Source organism: Aedes albopictus, chromosome 1, assembly GCF_035046485.1.
Source record: "Aedes albopictus strain Foshan chromosome 1, AalbF5, whole genome shotgun sequence".
Classification (NCBI taxonomy): Eukaryota; Metazoa; Arthropoda; class Insecta; order Diptera; family Culicidae; genus Aedes; species Aedes albopictus.
In genome coordinates, this window is record NC_085136.1 from 48,823,894 (window position 1) to 48,849,640 (window position 25,747).

At 42.0% G+C, this 25,747-nt stretch overlaps 3 protein-coding genes across 4 annotated transcripts in view; 2 read left to right on the plus strand and 1 right to left on the minus strand.

The window, feature by feature from the left end:
• The first annotated feature begins 3,215 nt into the window (after positions 1–3,215).
• On the plus strand, positions 3,216–4,725 carry LOC109397918 (protein LST8 homolog). The gene is made up of 4 exons (XM_019670259.3): positions 3,216–3,363; positions 3,427–3,567; positions 3,623–4,331; positions 4,493–4,725. Exons 1-4 carry the CDS (start codon positions 3,355–3,357, stop codon positions 4,612–4,614), a joined length of 981 nt encoding a protein of 326 aa, XP_019525804.1. The 5' UTR covers positions 3,216–3,354; the 3' UTR covers positions 4,615–4,725.
• Positions 4,726–4,739: 14 nt separating this feature from the next.
• LOC109397896 (uncharacterized) lies at positions 4,740–5,743 on the minus strand. The gene has a single exon (XM_019670234.3). It carries the CDS (start codon positions 5,594–5,596, stop codon positions 4,838–4,840), a length of 759 nt encoding a protein of 252 aa, XP_019525779.2. The 5' UTR covers positions 5,597–5,743; the 3' UTR covers positions 4,740–4,837.
• Positions 5,744–20,763: 15,020 nt separating this feature from the next.
• Positions 20,764–25,747, plus strand: part of LOC109416118 (contactin-1a) — a 128,672-nt gene continuing 123,688 nt past the window's right edge. The window contains exon 1 of one of the 2 annotated variants that reach the window (XM_029856092.2): positions 20,764–21,757. In XM_029856092.2, coding sequence (XP_029711952.1) covers positions 21,700–21,757 — 58 coding nt within the window. In that variant the 5' untranslated portion in view covers positions 20,764–21,699. The remainder of the gene's footprint in view (positions 21,758–25,747) is intronic. The other variant, XM_019690086.3, reaches the window with a different exon arrangement.

The window sequence follows — 25,747 nt, forward strand, 5'->3', positions numbered from 1 at the left end:
TGCTTGATTCGTTGCGATGATTCAGAAATGCCGACTGGAAGTTGGCAGCGCGTATTGTTATGGAAGCAACATACAATAAAATCACATTTTCATTGTAATTAAATTTGAAAAAATGTTTTTCTCATCACACTATCATTATGCATCCATGATCCAATTGTTGAACACTGGCATAACCTACGATGTTAGCATGACTGCTAGAATTTTTTTTCACTTTACCTAACCGTGCATTTCATGGGGTTTCAAGGGCGTTCCAGAGTTGTTCAAGAGGAATTCAGAGTGTTAGAGGGTCCCAGGAGTATTTCAAGCCGTTCCAGGAGGTTCAGGAGCAACCCAAGGGATTTCAGGGTAGTTCCATGAGTGTTCTTGGGGGTTGAGTGGGTCCCGTGGGTTTCCAGAAGTGTTTCAGGGGCTTTTAAAGGCATACTTTTCTTATGTCGTTTTCGCTTCTAATCAAATCAGTTCAGCCATTTTTGCATCACACTTAAAAAATGTTTTCGAGCTCGGCAGAAAAAAAAGCCGAGCTACAACGGCAATTCATAATTTTGCTGACGGTTCGGCAATACACACATGTTTTCCGAGATTTACCTTAAACTTTTGCTGAGCTACCGGCAAATCACTGAGTTTTGGTAAACTTTTTTGCTGAGCTTATCAGTAAATTGGTTTAATGCCGATGTCAGCAAACGATTTTACTGAGATTTCGGCATTCATCCATAAAACTGTCACTTTTCCCATCCGCCATGTTTCGCGAATCAAAACAAATCTTTTGCGTTTGATTTTCTCAAGAGTATAATTTCGCAGGCTGGAATAAACCGTAAAGTAAGTTTTAAACTACAGATTCCAGAGGACTCAATCATTTGTTGCAGCGGGTGCTGGATGAAACGTTCCGTGCGTATTTGATGTGGCTTTTTTATCGTCGCATTTTCTACTCTTTCTACATTTAAACTCCAGAAGCCGGTGCCGTACTGGAGGAGCAAGAAAACAAGAGTGCTCCGAGAACGAAATATTAGTGTTCTCTATTTTTTACTAAACTGTGTCAAAATATATGGTAAAGGAATGGAAATATATACTTAGTTTATGAGTTTATTGGTTCGAAACAACCAAGCAGTAATTTATTTTTAATTTTCTGGCCAAACAACAACAAATAGAAAAATGCCGACATTCGGCAAACCTTCGAGCCAAATGTATTTACTGAGAATCAGCAAATAATTTTGCTGAGAATCTCGGCAAAAAATGACAACATTGATTTTTCATGATTGCCGAGCATCCCAGCAAATTCATTTTTTGCCGAGCAGTTTGCCGAGCACTCGGCGGTGCCAATCTCGGCAATTGGTTTGCTGAGATTCGGCAAAAAAAACTTAGTGTATAGTCATGTTTAAAACGATTTCAGTCCACTAGAGCTCTCTTCAAATGAGTGATTCCTTGTCATTTAAATGAATTGCCATTAGCTCGAACTAGCTGGGCACAAAACACGAAAAGCCCGGTAAAAATCCACCAGAGTGAAAAAATATCGGATGTCGGGTCAAAGTCGGGTCAAATTTTATCAAATGTTGGACCACTGTTGGACTCACATCGCATAACTGTTGGTTCTATGTTGGGTTTGGTGGCCAAAATAAAAACAGGTGAATGATAGGTTGATGTCGGGTTATACGTCGTCAATTACGAACAAAGCTTCAACCGTTCAACAATTGGCGAGAACCGTCCAACATTAGGATGAGCTAGCTTAAGGAAGCGTTCAACATTTGGGTTACAGACTTCCCATACAAATGTTCTATTTTCTCTTAGAAAATGGAATTTTAGAGAATACAAATTCAATGGGGAGTATAAGGGATGAGTAGATCTAGACGTTCACTGGATATTTTTCAACTAAAGTGGAATTATGCACATAAAAACGAACGAAAACCAAAATGCCAGTACTAACCGTTCAACAATAGGCTCCTAAAGGCCTATCTCAATTTCTGCATAATTCGATCAAGCATTGATTAAAACGACATGTTTACTCATTTTTTAAGTATTCCTATTAGGTAAAGCCCATAAAATATATTTTCAAAAATTTTAATAATTTTTGCAACACTCCTTGTTTAGCACTCAATTTTGGGTAAATTTTGTTTACCGTGTATGTCAAACAGGAACATTTGTTGTCAAAAGTGAGCCAATGTGGTGTTTTTTGCAACCCGCCGTTTCACTTTAGTTACGTCAAGGTTGACCTCGAATGTCAAACAAGACTTGCTCATCATTGTTTTATTTTCGAGTTTATTAACTATTCTGTTATTGTTCAAGTTCGGAAAAATTATCATTGAGATCAGAAAACCAAGCTCTTTCATGTTATGCACCAAAAGCGGGAAAATATTTTTCATTTTAGGACCCTATTGGCGAATCACCCTAATGACTTTATTTATTTCTGAGTGTATTGCGCATTTCCCACCCCACTGGACCCCTTTCGCAGTTAGTATAAGTGTGGGATCGTGAATAAAACTGCGATTTTGCATCGAATCGTGTCGGTGTCTTCTGCGCACTTATGCATTACAATGTGCTGAATAAGTGCGCAGAAGACACCGAAACGATTCGATGCAAAATCGCAGTTTTATTCACGATCCCGCACTTATACTAACTGCGAAAGGGGTCCAGTGGGGTGGGAACTGCGCAATTTACTAATTTACTTTATTTTATGGCAACTGCACATTCCTACCCCTTTTATTTTGGAAGGCGGGGGTCAGCACCAACCGCACCAACCTCTTTATCGCACTGCACACGCTAATAAAGGACACTCTTGCAACATTCACATTATTTTAAATTAACTCTAATGACACAATGTGATATTAAATTTTGTGTTGCAAATTAGAATAAAAACTGCATGAATTTAGTAAAATAGAAGAATAAAAATAAATATGAGCTGCGCACGGTTCATCACACAAATTATTGAAACTTCAATATTGCTGACTGCACCCCAAATTGGACTGACACAATAGTGTGCACACACCTTCAAAGTGTGATTGCAGCGCAGGGCCACGTCGGATCGAGTTGAGGTCTTCGGTGCACTTATTCCTTGTAAATGGAGGAATAAGTGCACCGAAGACGTCGAGACGATCCGAGGCAAATGTGCACTTTTATCACACTTTTTAGGCGTACCAAAAAAAGTGTGATAGTCCAATTTGGGATGTAGTCAGCAATAATTGAAAAATTATTTTTCGCGTGTGGTTGTGTAATATTTTGTTAGCGTTGTTGGCAGCCGGTCGATGGGAATCTGTCAAACTAAATGTAAACAACATGATTTTTTTTCTCGTCGACTTGCAGTAACATTTTTACGAGAAGTTTTTCATAAATTCGCATAGAAATAAGTTCAAATTAATAGTGAAAATGACGTTGGTAAGTCTTAGAAAGTTTTGGTAATTATTTGCTTCAAACAAAACGCCGAACACCTCTTTCCAGAAACAAAATTCCGTTCAAAACAATATGTCCTTCGACCCGTTCAACGAGCCCTTGCTGGCCACGGGGGGCTACGACCACACCATCAAGCTGTGGCAACCATACTCGGGACTGTGCCAGAGAACATTGCAGCATGCGGACTCGGTGAGTGACCTTTGGATACAGTATCGAATCAAGCATTATTGAATATGTATTCCAGCAAGTCAACGCCCTGGACATCATTCCGAACGGAACGATTCTGGCAGCCGGAGGTTACCAGCATATCCGCCTGTACGACATGAACTACAGCTACCCGATGATCAACTTCGACGGGGTTACGAAGAATGTGACCCGCGTGGGATTCCAGGAGGATGGCAAGTGGATGTTTACCGGCGGAGAGGACTGCCGGGTGCGCATTTGGGACATGAGCACCCAGAATCCGGCCTGCAAGAGGATGTTCGACTGCCTGACGCCGGTCAATGCGGTGTGTTTGCATCCGAACCAGGTTGAGCTGGCCATCGGCAGTCAGGGTGGAAGTGTGTACCTGTGGGACGTCAAGTCGGACGTCCACGAACAGTTGATTCCGGAGGTGGAAGCGTCGATTCAGGACATAGCTATTAGCCCGAATGGGCAGTACATGGCCGCGGTGAACAACAAAGGCAACTGCTACATCTGGAGTTTGTCAAACAGCGCCAATAGCGAAACGCAGCTGACCCAAACGGATCCCAAGCTGCGGATAGAGGCCCACAAAAAGTATGCCTTGAGGTGTAAATTTAGTCCGGATTCGAGTTTACTGGTGACCTGTTCCGGGGATGGGACGGCGAGGATATATAAGACGGACACGTTCCAGTTGCATGCCGAATTGAAAATCGAAAAGTACTGGATGTGGGATGCAGTGTTTAGCAACGATTCAAAGTACTTGTTCACAGGTGAGTACTAATTCAAATCTCTCGAAATTTGCTAAATTGCACAGACAAACCGTATCTGATTACTCTATTTAAACCAGCTTAAACATCATGCTGTCTTGTAGGAAGCATCCAAATGAGCATCTTTCAAAACTAAAGAAATGTAATTCATTTTCTCTTTACAGCTTCATCTGATGGCCACGCACGCCTATGGAAAATCGAAACGAAATCTATCGAACGAGAATACCACGGGCACCTAAAGGCTATAACTGCTCTTGCCTTCAGAGACGGTTCAGCGAAAACCTAGATCATCAAAAAATCTAATACAAAATATCTAGTTTTAAGATATAAACTATTAAATGTACACTAGCTTTTCCAATTCGAAAAGGATTTCTTTTTGTCCAAATTTCCAGTTACTCTAGGTCCTCTTTGAAGTGACTTTTTTGTATTTTAACTTTACACAGAACCAAGGGGAAGAAGTCTTACAATCTAGGAGAAAAACTTACAAGATAAACGCGAACGCCTCCGCCTCACAGTAACCTCTTGAAGAAGTCATTGATTTCATCGCCTCGGAAGCCCGCCTCACCGCCCAACGATCGCAACTTGCCCTTCCGGGCCGTTTTCCAACCGTCCACGGGCGATCGCAGCTCAAACGTATGCAGAATCTTGGTTACCTTGTCAAAGTTCTTTCCCACCGTCAGCAACTCGTGCAGCAGATCCTCCACACAGATGATCCCCAGATGGCCGAACTTCTCCTCCACCTGCTTGTTCGAGGCGATCGGGATCTTCTTCGGTCCCTTCTCGCCCTGTTCCGGTTTGAACAGACCGTACTTGTACACCAGCTCCCGGACGGTTCCGACGTTCGGGTAGCCCCAAATGATCCACGGTTCCACCATCTTCAGCATAGCGTGCACCCCTTCGGTCAGTTTCAGCAGCACAGCCCGCCGCTTGTACGGCAATCCCAACTTGGCCAGGATGTGCATCACCTCTTTGTTCGAAATGAACTTACCCCGATGGCGGAAAACCAAAATCAGCCGGCCGTGTTCAACTCCTTCATCCTTCAGCTGGACGCCGGTCTTCAAAAAGTTCCGCTTAATCCTCATCGTGTCGCGCTCGGCTTTCCGATAGTCCGCAATGAAAAGCTCCGGCTTGCAGAACTTTTTCTTGCGATTCTCCGGCAGCGGCTTCCGAACATACTGGGCGATGTCGCGCTTGATCCGAGCCTTGCGCTGTGCCAAAATACTGATTTCCTCAGCCGGCAGTTTGTTTGGGACGGCGTATTTTTCCATTGTGGGATGTGTACTAACTTCTAGTCTTCAATCAAACACGAATCACTAGATTTCACGGCCAAAACAGCCGGATAAACGATTTTTTCGCGGAACGACGTCGTTCCAACCCCGAACACGTTTATTTGTTTTGGTTGAGAGACGGACCGACGGACGAAAACGACGTTTTGAAAAAGTGACGTTTCGGCACGTAGGTAAAGAAGATTTGACAGTGACGGAACACTGAATGGGGGCAAAACTTTTTTAGTGCACGGAGAAAATAATGAAACGCATTTAAAGTATTTGAGCGTCCCGCAAAAAAATACTATATTGTCGTCGCGGTTGAAACCCGAAGTTTCACCACACGCGACATTCGATTTTTCTCCAAATCCATACGTGAAACCTAACATCGGACGTAGTGCGCTGGGCAGCGGATCTGGCCCTTTATCCAGCGCACTTTGTCCGACGTACGTCCGACGAACAGTTTAGGAGAAACATCGATTTTCGCGTGTCAAAAATTCCGATTTTCAACTGCACGAACAATACATAGTAGACGTTCGCTCGGTGCAAACGGTTTAAGGGCTTAATTGTTCACAAATGTCATAACGCTGGAGGGGGTGGGTGGGTGTCCTTCATAGTGTTACAGCCCGAACAAATAATTTTTCTTCTCATACAAACAGTGTTATGAAGGGGTGGGTGGGTGTCAAAACAGGCCAATTTTGGCGTTATGATATTTGTGAATGAACCCTAACTGCAATGCTTTTTAACTGCAAGTCCGCTAAGTGCAACAATTTTGCCGTTATCGCACCGCTATCTGTCAAAAATGAAACGTCAACAGAGTTACGATGTTTTTCAGATGCACTACCGCTGCATTGCGATGTTTTTGAGTGCATGCTGGCTGCAGCCAACAGCAATTGACAACTGTTTGACGGCTGTCAGTCGTTACAGTTAGCGATTTTCATTCGTTAAGTGAAATGTAAACATGTTGCAGTTATCTACACTGAGCGAAAACCCCCGCCATAAATTGAATGATTTTTGCCTCATCCGAGCCCCATGCCTATGTTCAGTCAAGATTAGGATGATTTTCGTTTAATGCAGCTTCCTTCAAAATAAAAACAATGTGAATGACAATAGCCTTAAAAATGGATGATTTTTATTACTTTTTAGGAAGCCGATAAATGAATGATGTTCATTCCTTTTCCCGATTTGATTTGATTGGGGATTTGTGTTTATTTTAAATTTGTACCAAATAAAAAAAACAAACAACACCAATTTTGAAAGGGTATTAAAAAATATATTTAAATTTAGATTTATCAGCACATTTCATTTTAAACATTCACTAAATAGTTTTCCAATCTGCGTGCGCCTGCTGGTGCGTAGATCCGTTGCAAGCACGGGACGTCAGGACTACGAGATTCTGGAAACAAATTATCAAATATCGATTGTTTAAGGAATTCTATAATGCAAAAAGAATCCTAAGATAATTGCTTACCTCTTGAGATGTCTAATTGTCGTTAATGCAAGCGTTAATAGAATATTGTTTCGGGATTATTAAAAAGAATCCCTCCGGAAACCAAAAAACTCGGACTTACTACAATTCGCCAGCACTAGTTTTAACGAATGACAGATGTAGGAGTGAAATTGGATGATTTTCGGTATGGAGAACAGAGGGAAATATTTTCAGATGGTTTTGCAATGATTGTCAATCACAACAAACCCTAAGTGTTCGGATAAACGGGAATGGACTGTATAGTGGTGAATCCCCCGTCAGCTCATGCAGAGATAGACGTCAACCACAATAGCAGTCAGACACAATAGGAGATGCTATAGATCTAAAACACGTGAGGAATATATGTGATGCAGATGTGCTTATATGATCATTGCTTTAATATTGAATTATATCGATAAATTTATTGAATTGATTGTGTAATTGAGTTCTAATGGAGTTATGTGAATGCTAGTGGCTATAGAGTGAGTGATAACTGTAGAAATTGAATTTTTTGCTATATATAACTATTTTTTCGCTGTGTAGGATAGGCATTGCTCGAATCATTGTCAGGCTTAGGGTGATCCAAATCCCAAACTATTTTTTCTTCTATACCGTAAGTTTCTATTTGAATTTAGTCGTTATAAAATCTAATGCACTGATATCTTTAGTTAGATCCGCTATCAAAACTAGTTTGGGCTTCGTGCGTTAGGTAGTCATTCAGCAAGGAGAAAAATTAATGTGAGATGATTTGATACGTAACCTATAATGAATTCGAATACTAAATACATATATCGTTTCAGCTTTGAGCGAATTGACCTTAAGCGCTTCAGAGAAGTTTTTCTACCAACACCTAGTCCGAACACTAAGCGAAAAATCATTTATTAATTGAGTCAATTATAATTTCATAACAGGATGATTTTTGTTCAGATGAACGCAGTTTAATCATTCTGCTGCGTAATCATTCAATATTGAGATTCTTTGGATTTGTGTCGCATCGAATGACAAATCATTCTTTGTACGGCGGGGGCTTTCGTTCAGTGTACTGTATTATATTGCGGAGATTCCACCTGTTAAGACTCCTGCGCGAAAATTAGTTGCGTGGGCCCACAGATATAAAAACCCAAGTAACAGAACTAGCTGAATAGCAGTTTCTTAAGCTAAAGTTTGCTTAAGAGTGGTTTGTTCCACTCTTATACAGTAAAAATGATTGCTGGGAACAGACCGCGTCCTGATGAATGTTTTACGCTGCGTTGTTAAGTACCCATTTGGTGATACCCAACTAACAATTGCAAGTCAAAAATAAGCAAGCTTGCTGAATTGTTGCTTAATAATGGTAATGATAGCTGAATCAAAATTATGCTCTACACATTACTGTTTAAATGATTTTTCAATTGAGAAAGTAGTCAATGTTCGACTTTCCTCATCGGTATCAACAATGATAAATTAAAACACTTTTCAAAAGTTTAACAAGAAATTGTCGAATAAATTTGATTGTATTGATTCCTTAACAAAAGAGTTTAACAAAACATTTGTCTGCATGTTATTAAGCTGATGTATCGGTAAGCATATGCTCCTGAACAATTTGCTTTTCACTTGTCAAATAAACGCCTTCAGCCCGTCATAGTTTGACTCGGAACTTTGTTCGGATTAAGGGATAAATCATGGCTTAAACTGTTTAGACCACCAAGTTATTAAAGAAGCAAAATATTAAACGAATCACATAAAATAAAACAGAATAGAATTATGTAGTTTAACATTGAGTGCCAAGAGACGTAATCAACGTAAAAATGAGGCATTTATTTATTATTATTAGTCTGTAACAAGATATCTTGTACCTTAATTATTATATTTTTTATCTTCCGCAGCAGTTCGATTGTGCGAGACGCTTGGATCGATGCATTTGACATTTCAGTGCTGTCGTGTTTACTGAATATTGTTCCCACAGTCACTTAGTTAACCCAGCAGCATTCAGAAATCGACACATTTCAAGTATCCCTAAACATTCTTATGCACTATTTATTGAACATAATATCAAGATTCCATGACAAAAGCATAAATAAAAAAACTGCTTAACGAATCTTCGACTGAGCATGAGTAGATGATGAAGATGATGATGATGATGATGGTCCCACCACATACCCCTACAACCTTAACAGATGCTGTGAATGCACCATGTCCAAGACCATACCGCACCACATATTGTCATACATTTTTAAAGATCGATATATAATAATAAAAATAAAAACATGTTCATATCGCAATTAGTTCGTCTGGAAATAATATCTTCAATAAGGACCAACACTTTTTGGCCGCATTCGATACAAGTTTTCTCACCGTGCGATAAAAATACTGACAGCGAAATCAGAATGGAAAACACGTGTTTTGGCCTGAACAGCTGTTGAGTATAAGGCGTTGTTCAGTTGATTACCACGTGCTGTGCTAATTCACCACTGCTGAACACAGGCCCCTGACACGGCCTATATCAATGCATTGGAATCGTGGTAGACAGGATGTCCTGGGCGCTAATAAATAGCGCCCACTGTCAAATGCGAAAACATCAACAATATTTTGTTTAACGTTTATTTTGGTTTGTTGATCAGTTTTTGGAATCATTTTTTCCACCTCTTATGATCACAAAACACTTCAAACTCGCATTAATATTAATGTACGGTAAGAGGAGCATGCGATTAGTTGAATAAAGCAACTCAACAAACACGCATTGTGAATGTGATTTCGTGAGTGGCTCACAACATCAAACAAAAGCTGCGTTTGTTGATTGCACGCTCGTTTCAATTTGCACGAATATGAGTATAAGGCAGTTAGATGTTGGCTACGATAAATTTCATTCACCATTCCTTGCTGAGCGCTTGTATGAGTAGGTTGACAGGATCCCTATCTCCATCACAAGGCACTTTTTGCAGACGTTTTTTGGTGTCTTTTCCACCGCCCGTGTGGACTTTTTTTTACCACTAATTAGTTGGTTAGTAGTTTGTTAGTGCAAACATTAGTGCCACAGGTGATCGCGCTTTGCGAAGGGAGCGAATCAGGTGGACAAAGATCCACCCGATATCGTGCCACATTAACAAAATCACCATCATCATCATCGAACGAAGGTGTGTGATTCCATCCCGGTTTGTAGCAGCAAACAGACAAAAGGCGGCTCCGTTGCTACCGACGACGCTGTGGACGGACGGTCGACTGCTGCAGTCAACAAACGGGAACGGCTGAGTATAATTCTTTTCACTTTTTTTCGCTTTGAATTGTATCGCTTCTCCACAACAGTGTGTTTAGGTTTGATTGAAGGTCATTTTTTTTCGCTTCGTTTTTTTTTTCTCGTGGGGCATTAGGGTGAGACGCGCCAAAGAAATTAAATCATATATTTTTTTTCTCCTCACGTTGGGAGTTTTTTTTTGTTTTTTTGGCTGCAGACCATACAGTGTGGGTCAAAATTATAGCCAAACTTCAAAGAGAATTGCACTAGTGTTTTTTACTTTTCTCTTTTGGTCACTTTTTGGAATAAACTTTGGCGGTTGAGTGTTCGTTCCCGTATGGATGGATCGAATGGAGGAGGCGGAATGCCTCCCAAAGATATCATTGCGCGAACGCGGTTTTACCAGCCATCTTCGCCTGGGCCTTGGGTTGTCTATTTCCGGCGCAAAAGCAAACCTTTGAATATGCTCTCGATTTCTCGAGAGCTGACGCGTAAGTATCCTGGGACTGTTATTCATCAAGTGAAACAGTCCAAGCTGCGTGTAACCGCACCTAGTTACAAAGCAGCAAATGAAATTGTTCAGCACGAGTGCTTCAATGCTGAATATTCGCTATACATATTGTCACGAGAAGTGGAGGTGGAGGGGAAGATCCTCGACGAAACGCTGACCTGCGATGATATTAAGACCGGCGTAGGACGCTTCAACAACAGGTCGATCGCTGATGTGAGTATTCTTGATTGTAAACCTCTCCAAAAGGCAACCATGGAAGGGGACAAGAAAGTTTACTCACCGTCAGGGTCTTTTCGAGTGACTTTCCCAGGCTCCGTCCTCCCGGAATTTGTTGTAATTGATAATGCTTTTTACACAGTACGTCTTTTTAGGCCGAAGGTTTTTAACTGTACCAATTGCAAGCAGTTTGGTCACAGTGCTAGCTTTTGCGACAACAAGCCCCGTTGTGGCAAATGCAACCAAGCTCATCTCGAAGAGTCTTGCACACAGGAAGCTGAAAAATGTAGCTACTGTGGTCAAGAACTACACGAATTGCAAAAATGCCCGGCATACAAAAAGCGTATTCAAAATGAGAGTCGCTCAATTATTAAGCGCTCCAAGAAGACTTATGCGGAAATGGTGAAATCATTTAATACGCCCGCTAATATGTCTGAGTCAGCTGTCCCAGTTGAAAATCCCTATCAGGAGTTGTCTTCCGATGATCAGGACGACGGCGAAACTGATGAGGGTGGATCTCTTTCGGAGGTACTCGCATCCGGAAAAAGGAAGTCACCATCTTCCCCGGGATTGCGCCGGAAGGTTTTCTTAAAGTCTTCCCTCAAAAGTTTGACAACTACCAAAGGAGGCGGAGGGAATTTAAAAACTCCGAAGAAGCAGGTCTCTGATGGTGCAGTTCCTTGCTGCAGCAAGGACCTAGAACCTCCGCCTCCAACTGTTAAGTATACTTCAAAAAGAAATACTCGGCAAGGTGGCAAGAAAAAAGCCACAAAAGCTCCTCGAATTCCAGCAAAACCTATCAAGCCCAAACGAGGACTATTCACTTTTAGGGCCCTTGTAGATCGCTTATATGATGCCCTCGGAATTTCCGACTCCTTCAGAGGCATACTAGACATTTTTCTCCAAGCAGTAGAAGAGTATCTTCGGAATTTGACACAATCATGGCCCCTCCTTGCTTCGATCATATCTTTTGATGGATAATTCATCAACCGAGGTTCAAGATATGATCACTGTGCTACAGTGGAACTGTCATAGTTTAAAACCTAAATTAGACCTGTTTAAATTTTTGGTACACAACTCTGATTGTGATATATTTGCACTTTGTGAAACATGGCTTTCTTCTGAAGACGAACTCAACTTCCACGATTTTAACATTATTCGCCAGGACCGAGATGATCATTATGGCGGGGTACTTTTGGGGATCAAAAAAAGTTACTCATTTTATAAAATTCCAATCCCAACTCATCCTGGCGTAGAAATCGTCGCTTGCCAAATAAACGTAAAGGGTAAAGATCTTTGCGTAGCTTCCGTTTACATTCCTCCAAGAATTTCAATCAACCGCCGTCATCTTTGGAATGCGGTTTCTGCACTATCACATCCAGTTTTAATTCTGGGTGATATGAACGCACATGGTACTGGGTGGGGCGAACCATATGACGATCACAGGGCGGCCATTTTCTATGATTTATGCGACGATTTCAACTTGAACGTTTTGAATACAGGTGAAGTGACACGTATTGCATCTGACGGCAAAGAAAGTCGTCTTGACCTATCACTGGGATCAAGTTCACTATCATTCGATTGCTCGTGGAAGGTGATCGAAGATCCTCATGGTAGTGATCACTTGCCCATTATAACCACCATAAAGCATAATAGTGAAAGGTCGGACCAACCAATTCAGGTTCCTTTCGACCTCACAAGGAATATCGATTGGCAAAAATATGCAGAAGCGGTATCTTTTGGCATCGAATCATTCAATCCCCTCCCACCTTTGGATGAGTATCGATTCCTGTCTGAACTGATATACAAGAGTGCATTAGAATCACAAAAACGACGTGTTCCAAGTGCAACCTTCAAAAGAAGACCAGCCACGCTAGGCTGGGATGATGATTGCACCCAGTTGTATCTTAAAAAATCTGATGCTTTCAAAACTTTTCGTAGGCACGGTACCTCAGATCTTTATCAAGAGTATACTAAGCTCGAAAGACAGCTGAAGAACCTGCTGAAAGCGAAAAAGCGTAGTTATTGGCGTCACTTCATTGAGGGCCTCTCTAGAGAAACTTCAATGACAACGCTTTGGAGAGTGGCTCGCAACATGCGAAACCACTCTTCTTCTAATGAGAGTGACGAATACTCCAACCGTTGGATATTTAGCTTCGCGAAAAAGGTCTGTCCAGACTCAGTCCCAGCACAACCGATTTATTGGGAAACATTCTCAAGAGATGGTTCTCTGGACAGACCCTTCACTATGCTGGAATTTTCTATGGCTCTTCTTTCATCCAACAATTCCGCTCCGGGACGCGATATGATCAAGTTCAGTCTTCTTAAAAATCTCCCAGATATCGCGAAAAGACGATTACTGGACCTGTTCAACTCATTTATGGAGAATAACATTGTTCCGCCAGAATGGAGACAGGTCAAAGTAATAGCTATTCAAAAGCCTGGTAAACCAGCGTCTGATCCTAATTCATACCGCCCAATTGCTATGTTATCATGTTTGAGGAAATTGCTAGAAAAAATGATCCTATCGCGACTCGACCATTGGGTTGAATCGAATAGTTTGCTTTCAAATACACAGTTCGGGTTTCGCAAGGGCAAAGGAACAAACGATTGTCTAGCGTTGCTTTCAACAGATATTCAACTGGCCTATGCGGAAAAGGAGCAACTGGCTTCAGTTTTCTTGGATATTAAGGGCGCCTTTGATTCAGTTTCCATAGGAATATTGTCAGAAAAACTGCACAATAGTGGACTTCCAGGAATTTTAAATAATTTCTTGTATAATTTGTTGTCAGAAAAACATATGAGCTTCAATCTCGGACAACTGACAACTTCCAGAATTAGTTACATGGGCCTACCCCAAGGCTCATGTTTAAGTCCCTTGCTTTATAATTTTTACGTGAAAGACATTGATAGTTGCTTGGAAGGACAATGCACGCTAAGACAACTTGCAGATGATGCTGTGGTTTCTCTAAAAGGCCCACATGCAGAAATGTTGCAAAGACCATTGCAAAATTCTCTAAATAATCTGTCAATCTGGGCAAGAGATTTGGGGATCGAGTTTGCTCCGCAAAAAACTCAATTGGTTGTGTTTTCTAGAAAGCGGAACCCAGCCCAACTGAAACTCAATCTTTTGGGAATAGAAATCGACCAGTCTTTGACTTCGAAATACCTTGGGGTCTGGTTTGATTCAAAAGGCACTTGGGGTACCCAAATCAAGTATTTGGTGCAAAAATGTCAACAAAGGATCAATTTTCTACGCACAATTACCGGAACATGGTGGGGTGCTCACCCGGAAGACCTCATAAAACTTTACAAAACGACTATTCTCTCTGTTATTGAGTATGGCTCTTTCTGCTTCCACTCAGCAGCAAACTGTCACCTAATAAAGCTGGAACGAATTCAATACCGTTGTTTGCGTATTGCCCTCGGCTGTATGCACTCAACGCATAATGCGAGCCTGGAGATCCTGGCAGGGGTGAAACCTCTCCAGAACCGCTTCTGGGAGCTCTCGCTAAGGTTACTTATCAAGTGTGGAGTGAGCAACACACTTGTTATTGAAAACTTCGAAGAAATGCTCAGTCTGAACACTCAGTCAAAATTCATGAGAATCTATCTTTTCTACATGTCATCTGATATAAGCCTCCCAGGTTATAATCCTCCTCGTGTACACTTCACCAATGACAGTTCCTCTGTTAAATACGATCTGACCATGAAACAAGCTGTTCAGGGAATACCAGATCAACTTCGGTGTATATCTATTCCTCGCATTTTTAACGAAAAGTACCAAAATGTCAATTCCTGTAAGAGATTCTTCACTGATGGGTCCCGCATCAATGGGTCTACTGGCTTCGGTGTTTTCAATGAAAATTCCACCGCCTTCCGAAAACTTCAAGAACCTTGTTCTGTTTATGTTGCTGAACTGGCAGCAATCGACTTCGCTTTGGGGATGATTTCCAACATGCCCGTAGACCATTTCTTCATCTTCTCGGATAGTCTTAGTTCTATTGAGGCACTCCGGTCGATGAAACCTGTAAGGCATGCATCTTACTTTCTTACAAAAATAAGAGAGCAGATGTGTGCACTGGTCGAAAGATCATACAAGATTACCTTTGTATGGGTCCCCTCTCATTGCTCAATTTATGGCAATGAGAAGGCGGACTCTCTCGCAAAGGTGGGCGCACAGGAAGGCGAGATCTATGATAGAAGAATTTCACATGATGAATTTTTCCATTTAGTTCGCCAGAGTTCTCTTCAAAGTTGGCAACATGATTGGCGAGATGACCAACTGGGACGGTGGTTACATTCGATTATTCCTAAAGTTTCTTTGCGAGCGTGGCATTACGGTTTGAACGTAGGTCGAGACTTTATTCGCGTAATGTCAAGACTTATGTCAAACCACTACTCGCTAGGCGCACATTTGCATAGAATAAACCTCGCGCTCAACAATGTTTGCACTAAGTGCGGTTCCGGTTATGATGACATCGACCACGTAGTTTGGCAATGCCCGGATAATGACGCCTCCAGAGCACTACTATTGGATACCCTTGAGGCCCGAGGTAGACAACCCTTCGTTCCAGTAAGGGATGTGTTGGGAACCCGCGATCTCCCCTATATGCAATCCATTTATGAATTTCTCCGCTCATCTGGTATAAGAGTTTAGTTCGCTTGTGTTTGCTTCTCCATTTTTTTCTCTGTTTTGTCCTCCTCGTGTTGCTCCGCTCATCTAATATAAAAGTTTAATTCGCTTGTGTTTTCTTCTCCAGTTTTTTTTCTCTGTTTTGTCCTCCTCGTGTTACCGAGCTGCTCCTGGCCATCCGGAAGACCAAGCCCTTCAACAAGCTGGTACCATCACCACAAGACACCGAACACGTTAGAACAATGCGATTAGCACCCGGATGAGCTGCAGTGAAACCTTTGGTCCAGTCCTCACCCTGTCCATCCTTCAAAATGTGACCTTCTAACCTCGAGCTGCCACGAGTACCCTGGCCTCCACCCATCACTAACAAACATGATTGAAAAGTTATTATTTTGTACATAGTATATTATTAAGTGCAAAAAGAGATCTTCGGCTCCGTAAAGCGTTATACGCGATTGAGCCTCAAATAAATGAACTAGATAAAAAAAAAAAATAATTTCATTCATGCCAGGGGCCTGACAACATCAAACAAAAGCTGCGTTTGTTGATTGCACGCTCGTTTCAATTTGCACGAATATGAGTATAAGGCAGTTAGATGTTGGCTACGATAAATTTCATTCATGCCAGGGGCCTGGCTGAACACAAGTTTAGGAGTGATCATTATTGAATCATGGGAAGATTATGTTTTGCTTTGGGTGCTGCATCTTACCATCTCTAGGATGGCGCAGATAGGAAGGCATGCGGCTGGTCTCGCGGCTGGTAATTTACAGGTCTCGAGTTCTATTCCGGATTTAGGTAAATAATTTTATATGTAATTCTTATTTCATAATAGGTGTGAGAACACACATGAGAGCAAATAATTACTCTCGTGAGAATTCAACATTTTTGCATTTTATTTATTTTTAGTCATTTTTGCCAAAGCTTAATAACAACTTTCTTGTCATTTGTAAAACGCTTTGAACAATAAAAAATTAAGTTGGTGCACAACATGATGCTTTAGAACTTCTCCAAATTTGTGTGAACAAAACCCGAACATAGGTTGTACGTGAAAATAATTCAAATGTTATTCAACATCATGCTGAATTAATTCGTGGTGCCTGTTAAATGAGTGATTGTTAGTTGGGTAGTTCTCTGCGATATCTTTTCGCTCTGGCTGCAAGATGGAACCTGCAGGTGGATCAAATGGATGCTTTTGCGGCATTCTTGCAGGGCGAATTAGAGGAGGAAATTTACATGGAGCAACCCCCATGCTTTGTGGACGGTGGCTAGAAATCCAAGGTTTGCCACCTCAACAAAGCCCTGTATGGCTTGAAGCAATTAAGCCGTGTCTGGAATTCGAAGCTGGATGCTGCTCTACGGAAGTTTGGGCTCGAGTCGACGGTGTACGATCCATGCGTATACTATCGAATCTGCGATGGCAAGGTGCTGTTCGTTGCGGTTTACGCCGACGATGTCCTCATTTTCAGCAACTGCAAGCGCTGGAAAAACGAAATACAGTGACGATTCGTTCGTTGAGAGCTCGTTAGATGGGTTGTCTCGATGGTTGAATATTCACTGGTTGGGGCAAAACCCAACTAAAAAGCACTGTCAATGTCAAAATAGATGTCAAAACGAGTTTGACGTCTGACCGCCGTCGCATCACAGCTCCTGTATACAGAACGTTTGCGCAAGTATGTGAGTGTTCCGTGACGTATTTCTCGTCACTTGCGTGTGTCTAGAGCATTTTGATCAGTTGTCAGTTGACCTAACGAACGAACACGATTCGCTAATCGGGGCGCAGTCGTGACCCAACCAGTGAATCCGGACTGTACTGTATACTACAAACGGAATCGCTCAAGTAATTTTCGTTCAGTGCATTATTTTTCCGTGACCGGAATGGTCAAGAAATTTAACACAGCAAGCCCCATTTGATTTCACGTTTCGTTTCAGCTCCGTACTAGGATCCGGAATAAAGCGACGCTATTATTTCTTGAGCGATTCCTTGCTAGAATTTTCCTCGGAATTTTCCACGCATCGAGATAGGCCAAGAAATTTCTTGCGATCAGCGTACCACGGTACCACCGTATCACCCATTAAAAGATAACCATAAGACGTGCTTAATAGAGTTTTGAGCCCTAGCACCATGTAGTATGGCTATATTTGGAATGCAAAAGATGCCCGGAGTTCAAAAATGGCTACCAGAATATTGAAGATGGCGGCATAAAATCCAAGATGGTGGCATGAAATCCAAGATGGCAGCTCCAAATTCAAGATGGCAGCTATTTAATATAATTTTAGGTTCTAAAACCATGCCTCGAACCATGCAATATGGGTATATTTGGTATGGGGAAGATGTTTGGAGCCCAAAAATGGCCTCCAGAATATCCGGTCTAAAACCCAAGATGGCGATTCATAACTCAGGATAAGACGGCTGTTTAATGAAGTTTTAGACTCTAAAACCATGCAAAATGGATATATTTGGTATGGGGAAGAATTATGGAGAGAAAAATGGTGACTAGAATATTCAAGATTGCGGACTTAAATTCAAAGTGGCGGCTTAAATTTCAATATAGCAGCCTGCCTCGTTTCAACTCAGTGTTTCTTGAGCACTTCCACAGTTATTAATTGAAGAACTTTCTTTGCCTGCCATTGCATGAATTTGTATATTGTGAGGCAAGCACAATGATGCACTATGCCCAGGGAATCGCCGTCTCCGGATTGGCGATCCGTAGCCACTTGGCTGACTGGAGACCCCTAAAAACTTAAAAAAGATAAACGATATGGATTGTTATTAAACGTATGAGGGTGCGATATTCATCAACATGTGACTTAAGTTTTGTTGAAATGGGTTTTCGAAAGCACGAGAAAGACGCCATCACCACTAGGTGGATTAATAAGGGTTTTTTCCTTTGCTCTGACTATGTAGTTCCACTTATGTTATGTGTTTCAAGTTTCTGTTCCGCGAACGACAGCCGATCGAACAATTCTTCGATCACGAACAGGTGCTTTCCGATGTCCGCATCTTCTTTGTAGTTCAGATTACATACAAAGTTGTGGGGTGTGAATAACGATAGTGTCATTCCCCTGGTTTGCCCTTTCCCTACCCGAGTAGGAGTAGCAAGCATCATGCCGACGTTATCAGGGTAATGCTGCCTCTTTGAGGAGTGGAGCTTTGGCGGAGTAAGTCGCTTTGATCGTGATTCTTACTGGACAACGGGATGCAACGCCCAAGTAACCACTAAGCCGTAAAAATTGGCACCAAGTTGGTTCTATATCCACATGAAGAGCAATGTTAACAGAGCTCATTAGTACTACATCCTATAAAAGATCTGCTTAAAAGCCAATTTTGGCGAAATATTCGGCTGATATACGGCCAGATTCAATCTGCGTACCGAGTCTCTGGTGAAAGAGTTGTCAAAAATGGATCAAGAAAAAAGAAAAAAAAAGTTATTTACTTTCTCTATTTTCTTCTCCGTATGTTTTCCATCAAAGTCTACTTTTCTTCGATTTTTACAGCCTGATTCAGATTCGATTTGATGTCCTCGGGGTTGTTAGTCTTAAGTGGATGTCGTCACGTTTCCCATCTGCTCCATCGATGCACCAAGATATCGGTTTGCTCAGCACCGTATTTAAGTAAAAGAAGGCAACAAGTTGGGACAGCATTGATGTTCCGATCCGAATGTTCCGGTTGATCCGAATGTTCCGATTGATCCGATGTTCGGATCTGAAATCGGGCACAATGTGGCCGCATTGGAAATGTATAAAATGGTTTTATGGAGGGTGGAAAGAGATCTGAAGGAGATGCAGCTAGGGAAGTTTGGGAGGTTGACGAGGTTCCGTAACAAGAGGAATCAAAATGGGGCCCATCGATTAGTTTTGGTGTTCGTCTGTAGGAAAAACGATTGAAACTCCACAGGTAAACATCCGATATATTTATAGCATAATCGAGGAAGCAGCCATACATTTTCTGTTTCAATTTAATGCTTCAAGTGTCCGACGACAAGCTTCCACCGCCCTATTGATCGTATGAAATTTCCGAGGAGATTTTATTGTCTTGCTTCGGTTCAGTTTTGTTTTGCTTGAAATCAGCTTTGATTGATATAAAACGTCATGCACACCGAGCCTTTTAACCCTTTTAACAACACTGTCAGGCTTCTTATTCGGCTGATAGACACTGGGTTTACAAGCACTATAGCATAGCGTTATATACTAATATACGGCTTATTTCAGTGCTTACTATTTATAATGCCTGAGAGCATTTGAAAATTTCCTACTGAGTCTATTGACACGAAAAAGCTGCTGTATGACCTTTAGACCGCTTACGCCAGTGCTTAGTGGTTACTTGGGCGGCTAGCTAAGAGCTGCGGCGGAATCGAACCCACGCTCCTTAGCACGATTCGACTGAACGCTAGGTGACACTAGCCGCACGACCACGAAGCAGCACCAAATAACATCAATTGTGAGAAAAATTGTTGCTAGTGATGGCATGCCCTGGATGAAATATCGCATCAGTTTTGAGTGAGCCTTAAAATGAAATTTCTGGTCACTTACACAAACACACACACACTCATCAAAAGGTGCCAGACAGATCCTTTCTTCATGCATCCTACCTACAACCTTCCGTCTTTGATCCCAAGTGAGTCACTTTTTCTCTCATCGTCAACACAATCAGTTCACAGTTTCCGATTCTCGAACCAATAAATTAAGCCAAAACTTCATCCTTCCACGAAATCCTTTCCTTTTAGTAAAGCGGGTGTAGAATAGTGAGTGTCGTGCACGGAAATCTTCCATTAGTTTCCTAACTTGATCCCGTAATTCAAAGTGGTTGTGATTCGAAACTCCCTCGAAAAAAAAAATCAGTGCGTAACAGAGAAACCATCTTTTTTTTATTGGCGACACCTTCCCACAAAGGTAGACTCGTTTCGCAGTGCAGCGCGGAACGTGAATCCTGCGACGACGTCGCGTCAACTGGGTGGGTGGTGATGAGGTGAGCTTTCCCTCCTTCCGGGCTGTTTCAAAACAAATCCAACTCGAGTGGAAGTGTGCGTGCGTGTGAAAGGCGGGAGAGAGCGACGCTGTAAAAGTGTCTCTCGCGTCGAACGGGTGGCGGTCGGTCGTCGGTGGGTGGGTGGTGAAGTTCATCCGATCCGATCCGAACCGAAGAAGGAAGCAACAGAGAGTGCTAGGGTTGGCGCTTACCGCAAACCGAGCGACTCCATCAGTTCATTTCGGACAGCCGTGTGAATCAGTTGAGGAAAGTTTGTTTCGCTCGTGTCTCGTGTGCTACAAAGTGGAAAGCGGATGTTGTCGTTGTTGGTGGAAATTCGTTGGGTCTGAAACACGCACACACGAGTGCTGCATACCGAATCCATGTGTGGAGGCATTTAACGTGACGGAGAGGACGTCGCGACGTCAAAACAAAACTTCGTGCGAAGCGATTCGTCACGGAAGGAGCAGCAGGCGGCAGACGGAGTGAGTGCTGATTCGTGTCGTCTTCGAGTGGGTCGAGCGATTGCGAGTGTTTTTCGCACACAGGACGCTGTTGGTGTTGGTGGTTCTTTGGCGGCGCTGCTGCATGGAAAAAGGATATCCTCGGTGGCACTGAGGGAAAACCTCACGGAAGCAGTGTGGTTATAGGAGTTTTCCTGTTTTCGGAGTGTTCACCAACGGTTGGGTTGTTGTATAATCAGTTTGTGAGTTGGAATCGAAAGTGATTGGTCGCAGGCATATTCGTCCGGTGAATGGTGATTTTGCAGTGAAAAATCGTTCCAAAAGAAGCGCAGAATAGTGCGCTTCGAAAATCGGTGTGCCATCGCGTAGGATATGAATTAAAAATAGCATGATTAACAATCGATCCAGCTCGTCGCGGTGGTGGCAGGTGGAGTGAAGGTGTGGTTACGTAGTGCTAAAGTTGGTGCCGTGCTTTCAACGCACCGAACGCGTTGTCGTCATCGTCTTTCGCAGTTTTCCCCGTGGGGTGGGTGAAAATTTCGCCCCGAGTTAGTGTGGTGCTATCCTTCTCGCCCTAACTTCCTTTGTACGTGCTGGCAATCCGAACGAGCTCTGAAAACAATATTATGGAATTATGTTTGCCGAACGGAATCTCCTGAGCTGTTTATATAATACCCTGGTTTTCATGCAGCGTAAGTATGTTCTGAATTCACTTTTATACTTATTCAAATGAGTGCATTTCCCCCGCTCGTGTAACGTAATACACGCGCTGACCTACCTGGCGGGGACAGAGGGTTAGTCAGAATCGAAACGTGTTTTGTTATTCCACCGAGCACGTTCGTCATCGAGCGCAGCAAGGTGAATTTTGTTTATGCTGTTTTTTGCCCAGTTTCGCTTTCAACTCGTTCACAGCCCAAGCGGAATGTTTAACATTTTTGCCCGACCGAGCCGAAACCCTCATCAAAACCGGTTTCCGTTTCAAGTTCAGTTAGTACACTTCAAAATTTCAGTATAGCCCAAGACAAGAGAACAAAAAGTTCATTTGCTTTTGGCATTCTTTATGTAGGAATCGAAGTCGACATCGAACTCGACGCAAGCGGACGTGATGGAAGGCTCCAAGATGGGGGTGATAATTAGAAAATCGAGCTTTTTATGGCTTGGTTCTATTTTCTCCTCGTTCGATTCCATTTCCTTTGTGAAGAGGGAGGAAGTCTCTTACTTGCTGTGGCATCTATTACGAGCCACAGTTGGGCGGACGTCATCTGAAGAGTGTCAGGCGCCAACTAGGCGACATGCAACCAATAATGAGGGAGACGTCACATGATTGGATTAGAAACGCATTGAAGGACTTTTCAGAAGTTTTTTTCGTGGTATTACATCGCAGCTGCGATAACGTGCACTTGTCCTTACAGTTTGGCAGATTTTCGGAACAACCAGATTAATAATTCACTGTCTTTCTCAAAAATAAACTTTCTCAACATGTACTTCCTCTCAAACATCCATTATTTTTCACGAATTCATGACTATATATGGAAAAATCTATCAATCAAAATGCTAACTATTTGTCCCAATAGGAGTATGCCGTCATACACCGAATCATTTTCCTCACAAGAATCTCTAAATTCTTGAAATCGTCAATCAGGATTATTCTGCGCGGCGTGTGAGGTGAGACGAGTCGAATGAGGTGACAAAAGTCGACTCGATCATATTTGATTTGCATAAGTCGTCTCACGTCACGGGAGACGAAACAGACCGTCTTACCTCAGACGCCATGCAGAATAAGTCTGAATTTTTGACGCCGGTGTTGTCTCGTATCACCGTATCCTGACCCAACGATACCTTTCCTACTAACGAACAATTCTTTCTGCAGCCTTTGGTGAAGACGTACAATAAACGCCAACATTTACATAACAAAGGTTGTAGCTAATATTCCTTCCCTCTTCCAATCTGGCTGCAAGGACGTGACCGGCACCGTTATTGTACCGTTTAAGAGAGCCTCTGAAGCTTGCATAATAAACATTCTGAGATTCCTAAGGAGGTTCCTCCTGGGATTCCTTCAAGAGATCTTGGCAGGATTCCTCCAGGAAGAACACCCGGGATTCTTCCTGAGATTCTTTCCTGGTTTGCTTGAGGAATACTTTCTGAGATTGTTGCGGCTGTGGGAGGTGCTGGCGAAAGAATTTCAGAAGTTTTAGGATTTTTTTAAAATCACGATTTTTTTCTAGGATACCTCTAGGATTTCTTACTGTGATGTCTCATGGAGTTATATCTGAGATTCTTTTTGGGGTTCCTTCTAAACTTATCTCTGGGGTTTTTCCAGGAGTTTCTTCTGAGATTTCATCTGGGACTTCAAGGGATTTCTCATGTAGTTCTGAGTGTTATATGTGTTGTCCGTTGTCTAATGTTAGTATGAATGTAATGAAAGAATTTCAGAAGAATTTCCCTGAATGAAATGGAAAAGGAATCTCAGAAGAGGTTCCGGACGGAGTTCCTGAAGATATTCCAGAAGCAATTCCTTGCAGAAATGCAGAAAAAAATCCCGAAGGAATCCCTGATGAAGCTACCGTAAGAATCCAGGAAGTAGCACCTGGAGAAACCCGGAAGAAGCTCCGGGTGGAATCACCGTAGATATCCTGAAAGGAATTCTTGAAGCAATGCCAGAAGTAGTTTTTGAAGGAATCTCGGAAAGAGGTCCTGTACAAATCCCGAAGAAGTTCTTGGAGGCATATTGAAGGAAGTTCTTGGGGATTCTTGGAAGGATCTCAGAATGAATTGCTTAAGAAATTCCAGAAGGAACTCCGGGAATTCCTGGAAAGAATCCCTGACGGAATTTTGGAAGGAGCTTCTGGAAGAATCTCGGAACAACCCCCGAAAGAACGCCTGGAGGATTCCCGAAAGAAATCCCGGGTAAAATTGCTGCAATTTTCAGGAATACCTTCTGGAAATAAACAAAAACTTCTGATGACATTCCAACTTCTGGGATGGGATTCCTGAAGGAGATATTGCAGAAAAAATCTCTGGAAGAATCTCGGGAGTACCTACTGGAAGGATCCTGATAAGAGCTCTTGAAGGAATCAAAGACGGAAGCTCTTTAGGACTCTCAGAAGAAACTCTTGGAAGAGCCCATAAAACTCCTGGAGGAGTCCAGGAACAAATTTGTGGAGAAACCGCAAAGGATTTCTTGGAGAAATCGCGGATGGAATTCGTGTGGAATCCCAGAAAGACCTCCTAGAGGGGTGCCACCGTGCCGTCTTCATGTCATAAATCAGCACACTATCCCTTGCACGCGCACTCTACATTTTGAATCTATTTAAACCATCCATGAAAAGCCGCCGTATGCAGTGCCCTATAGGGAATATCGGATAATACAGTTAAACAAAAATTAACTATTGGTCTGTCTTAAGTGCAAATTTATGTGTCTCCGACGGATTTTGGGCCGCAGATTTAATCCAGCACGTCACAATTTTGAACTATACCTCTATTTATAGGGTAAAAATACGGTTTAGAGTTTTTTTTGACCGCAAGGCATTATGCATGGATTTTTTTATGCAATGAAAAGGTAAATAGGGTCTCCAGTGAGCCTATTCATTTTCATTTATTTAGTTCACATCAAATTCATGATAATACTGAATCAACAATTTGCCGCCATAATACTCGATGTGCAGCTGCAGCTCTCCATCCTCGGTCACGCCCAACACTCGCCAGATCACGCTCCACCTGGTCCGTCCATGGAAGGCAAAGAAAGCCCTTCAATTAATAACTGTGGAAGTGCTCAAAGAACACTAAGTTGAAGTGAGGCAGGCAAAGTTCCAGTGGGAACATAGAGCCATACAGAAAAATAATAAGGTCAATCAATACATTAACGACTCATGCAAAATATTTTGTTCTACAAAATCGTATTTGATAGTTTTAAGCGATTTATGTTAGATACGATATTTCCCATACAAGTCACCCGCCAAAAGTTGCATGCAAGTGTACTTAATAATATAAAATCGACGAATTTTGCGCCAACCCTTCTATGGGGCTGGCAGCACCCTCTCAGAATCAAACTAAACATGGTGAGCAGAAACAATAGGACTTTCCAAGCAACGAGTATGCAAACTTTGATTTTCGAAATTTGTCAAGAGTAACGTTTGAAGAGGGCCTTTTTCATAGATTTTTTTAAATCGATGTAACTCAAAAATTACTACAAAAGAGCTACAAAAAGGGGTTGTATGGTGGACTATCGTGAAATTCCATGACGTTTTTTAGAAAAATATCCAGAAATATGAAATAATTCCTACACTGCAAAATAAAGATTTCAAAAATTTAAATCGATATTACAAAAAAAAGTCTATGTTTTTAAAGATGATTTTTTCCTAGAGAAAAGTATATCAATTACCTATATTTTCTCCAAACAATGTTGCTGTAACATATTTAAGGAAAAAAGTTTGTCAAACAAAAACTTTTTTCATGTCTACATTGAGTGAATGTTTTTTCAATATTTTTCGACTGGCTGGGGGTGCATAAATTAAAAATATGCATAAATTAAATAAGCGCATAAAATGAGGGAAATTTGTGCATAATTTAAGTTTAGGTTTAATGAAGGAACCTAGTTCGTGAGAACAGGTCTTGCTCCTGGGCAGTTGAGGTGGGGCTAAGGGGGTTTCCAAGGGGCACCAGGGGCATTTCAGGGGGTTGTT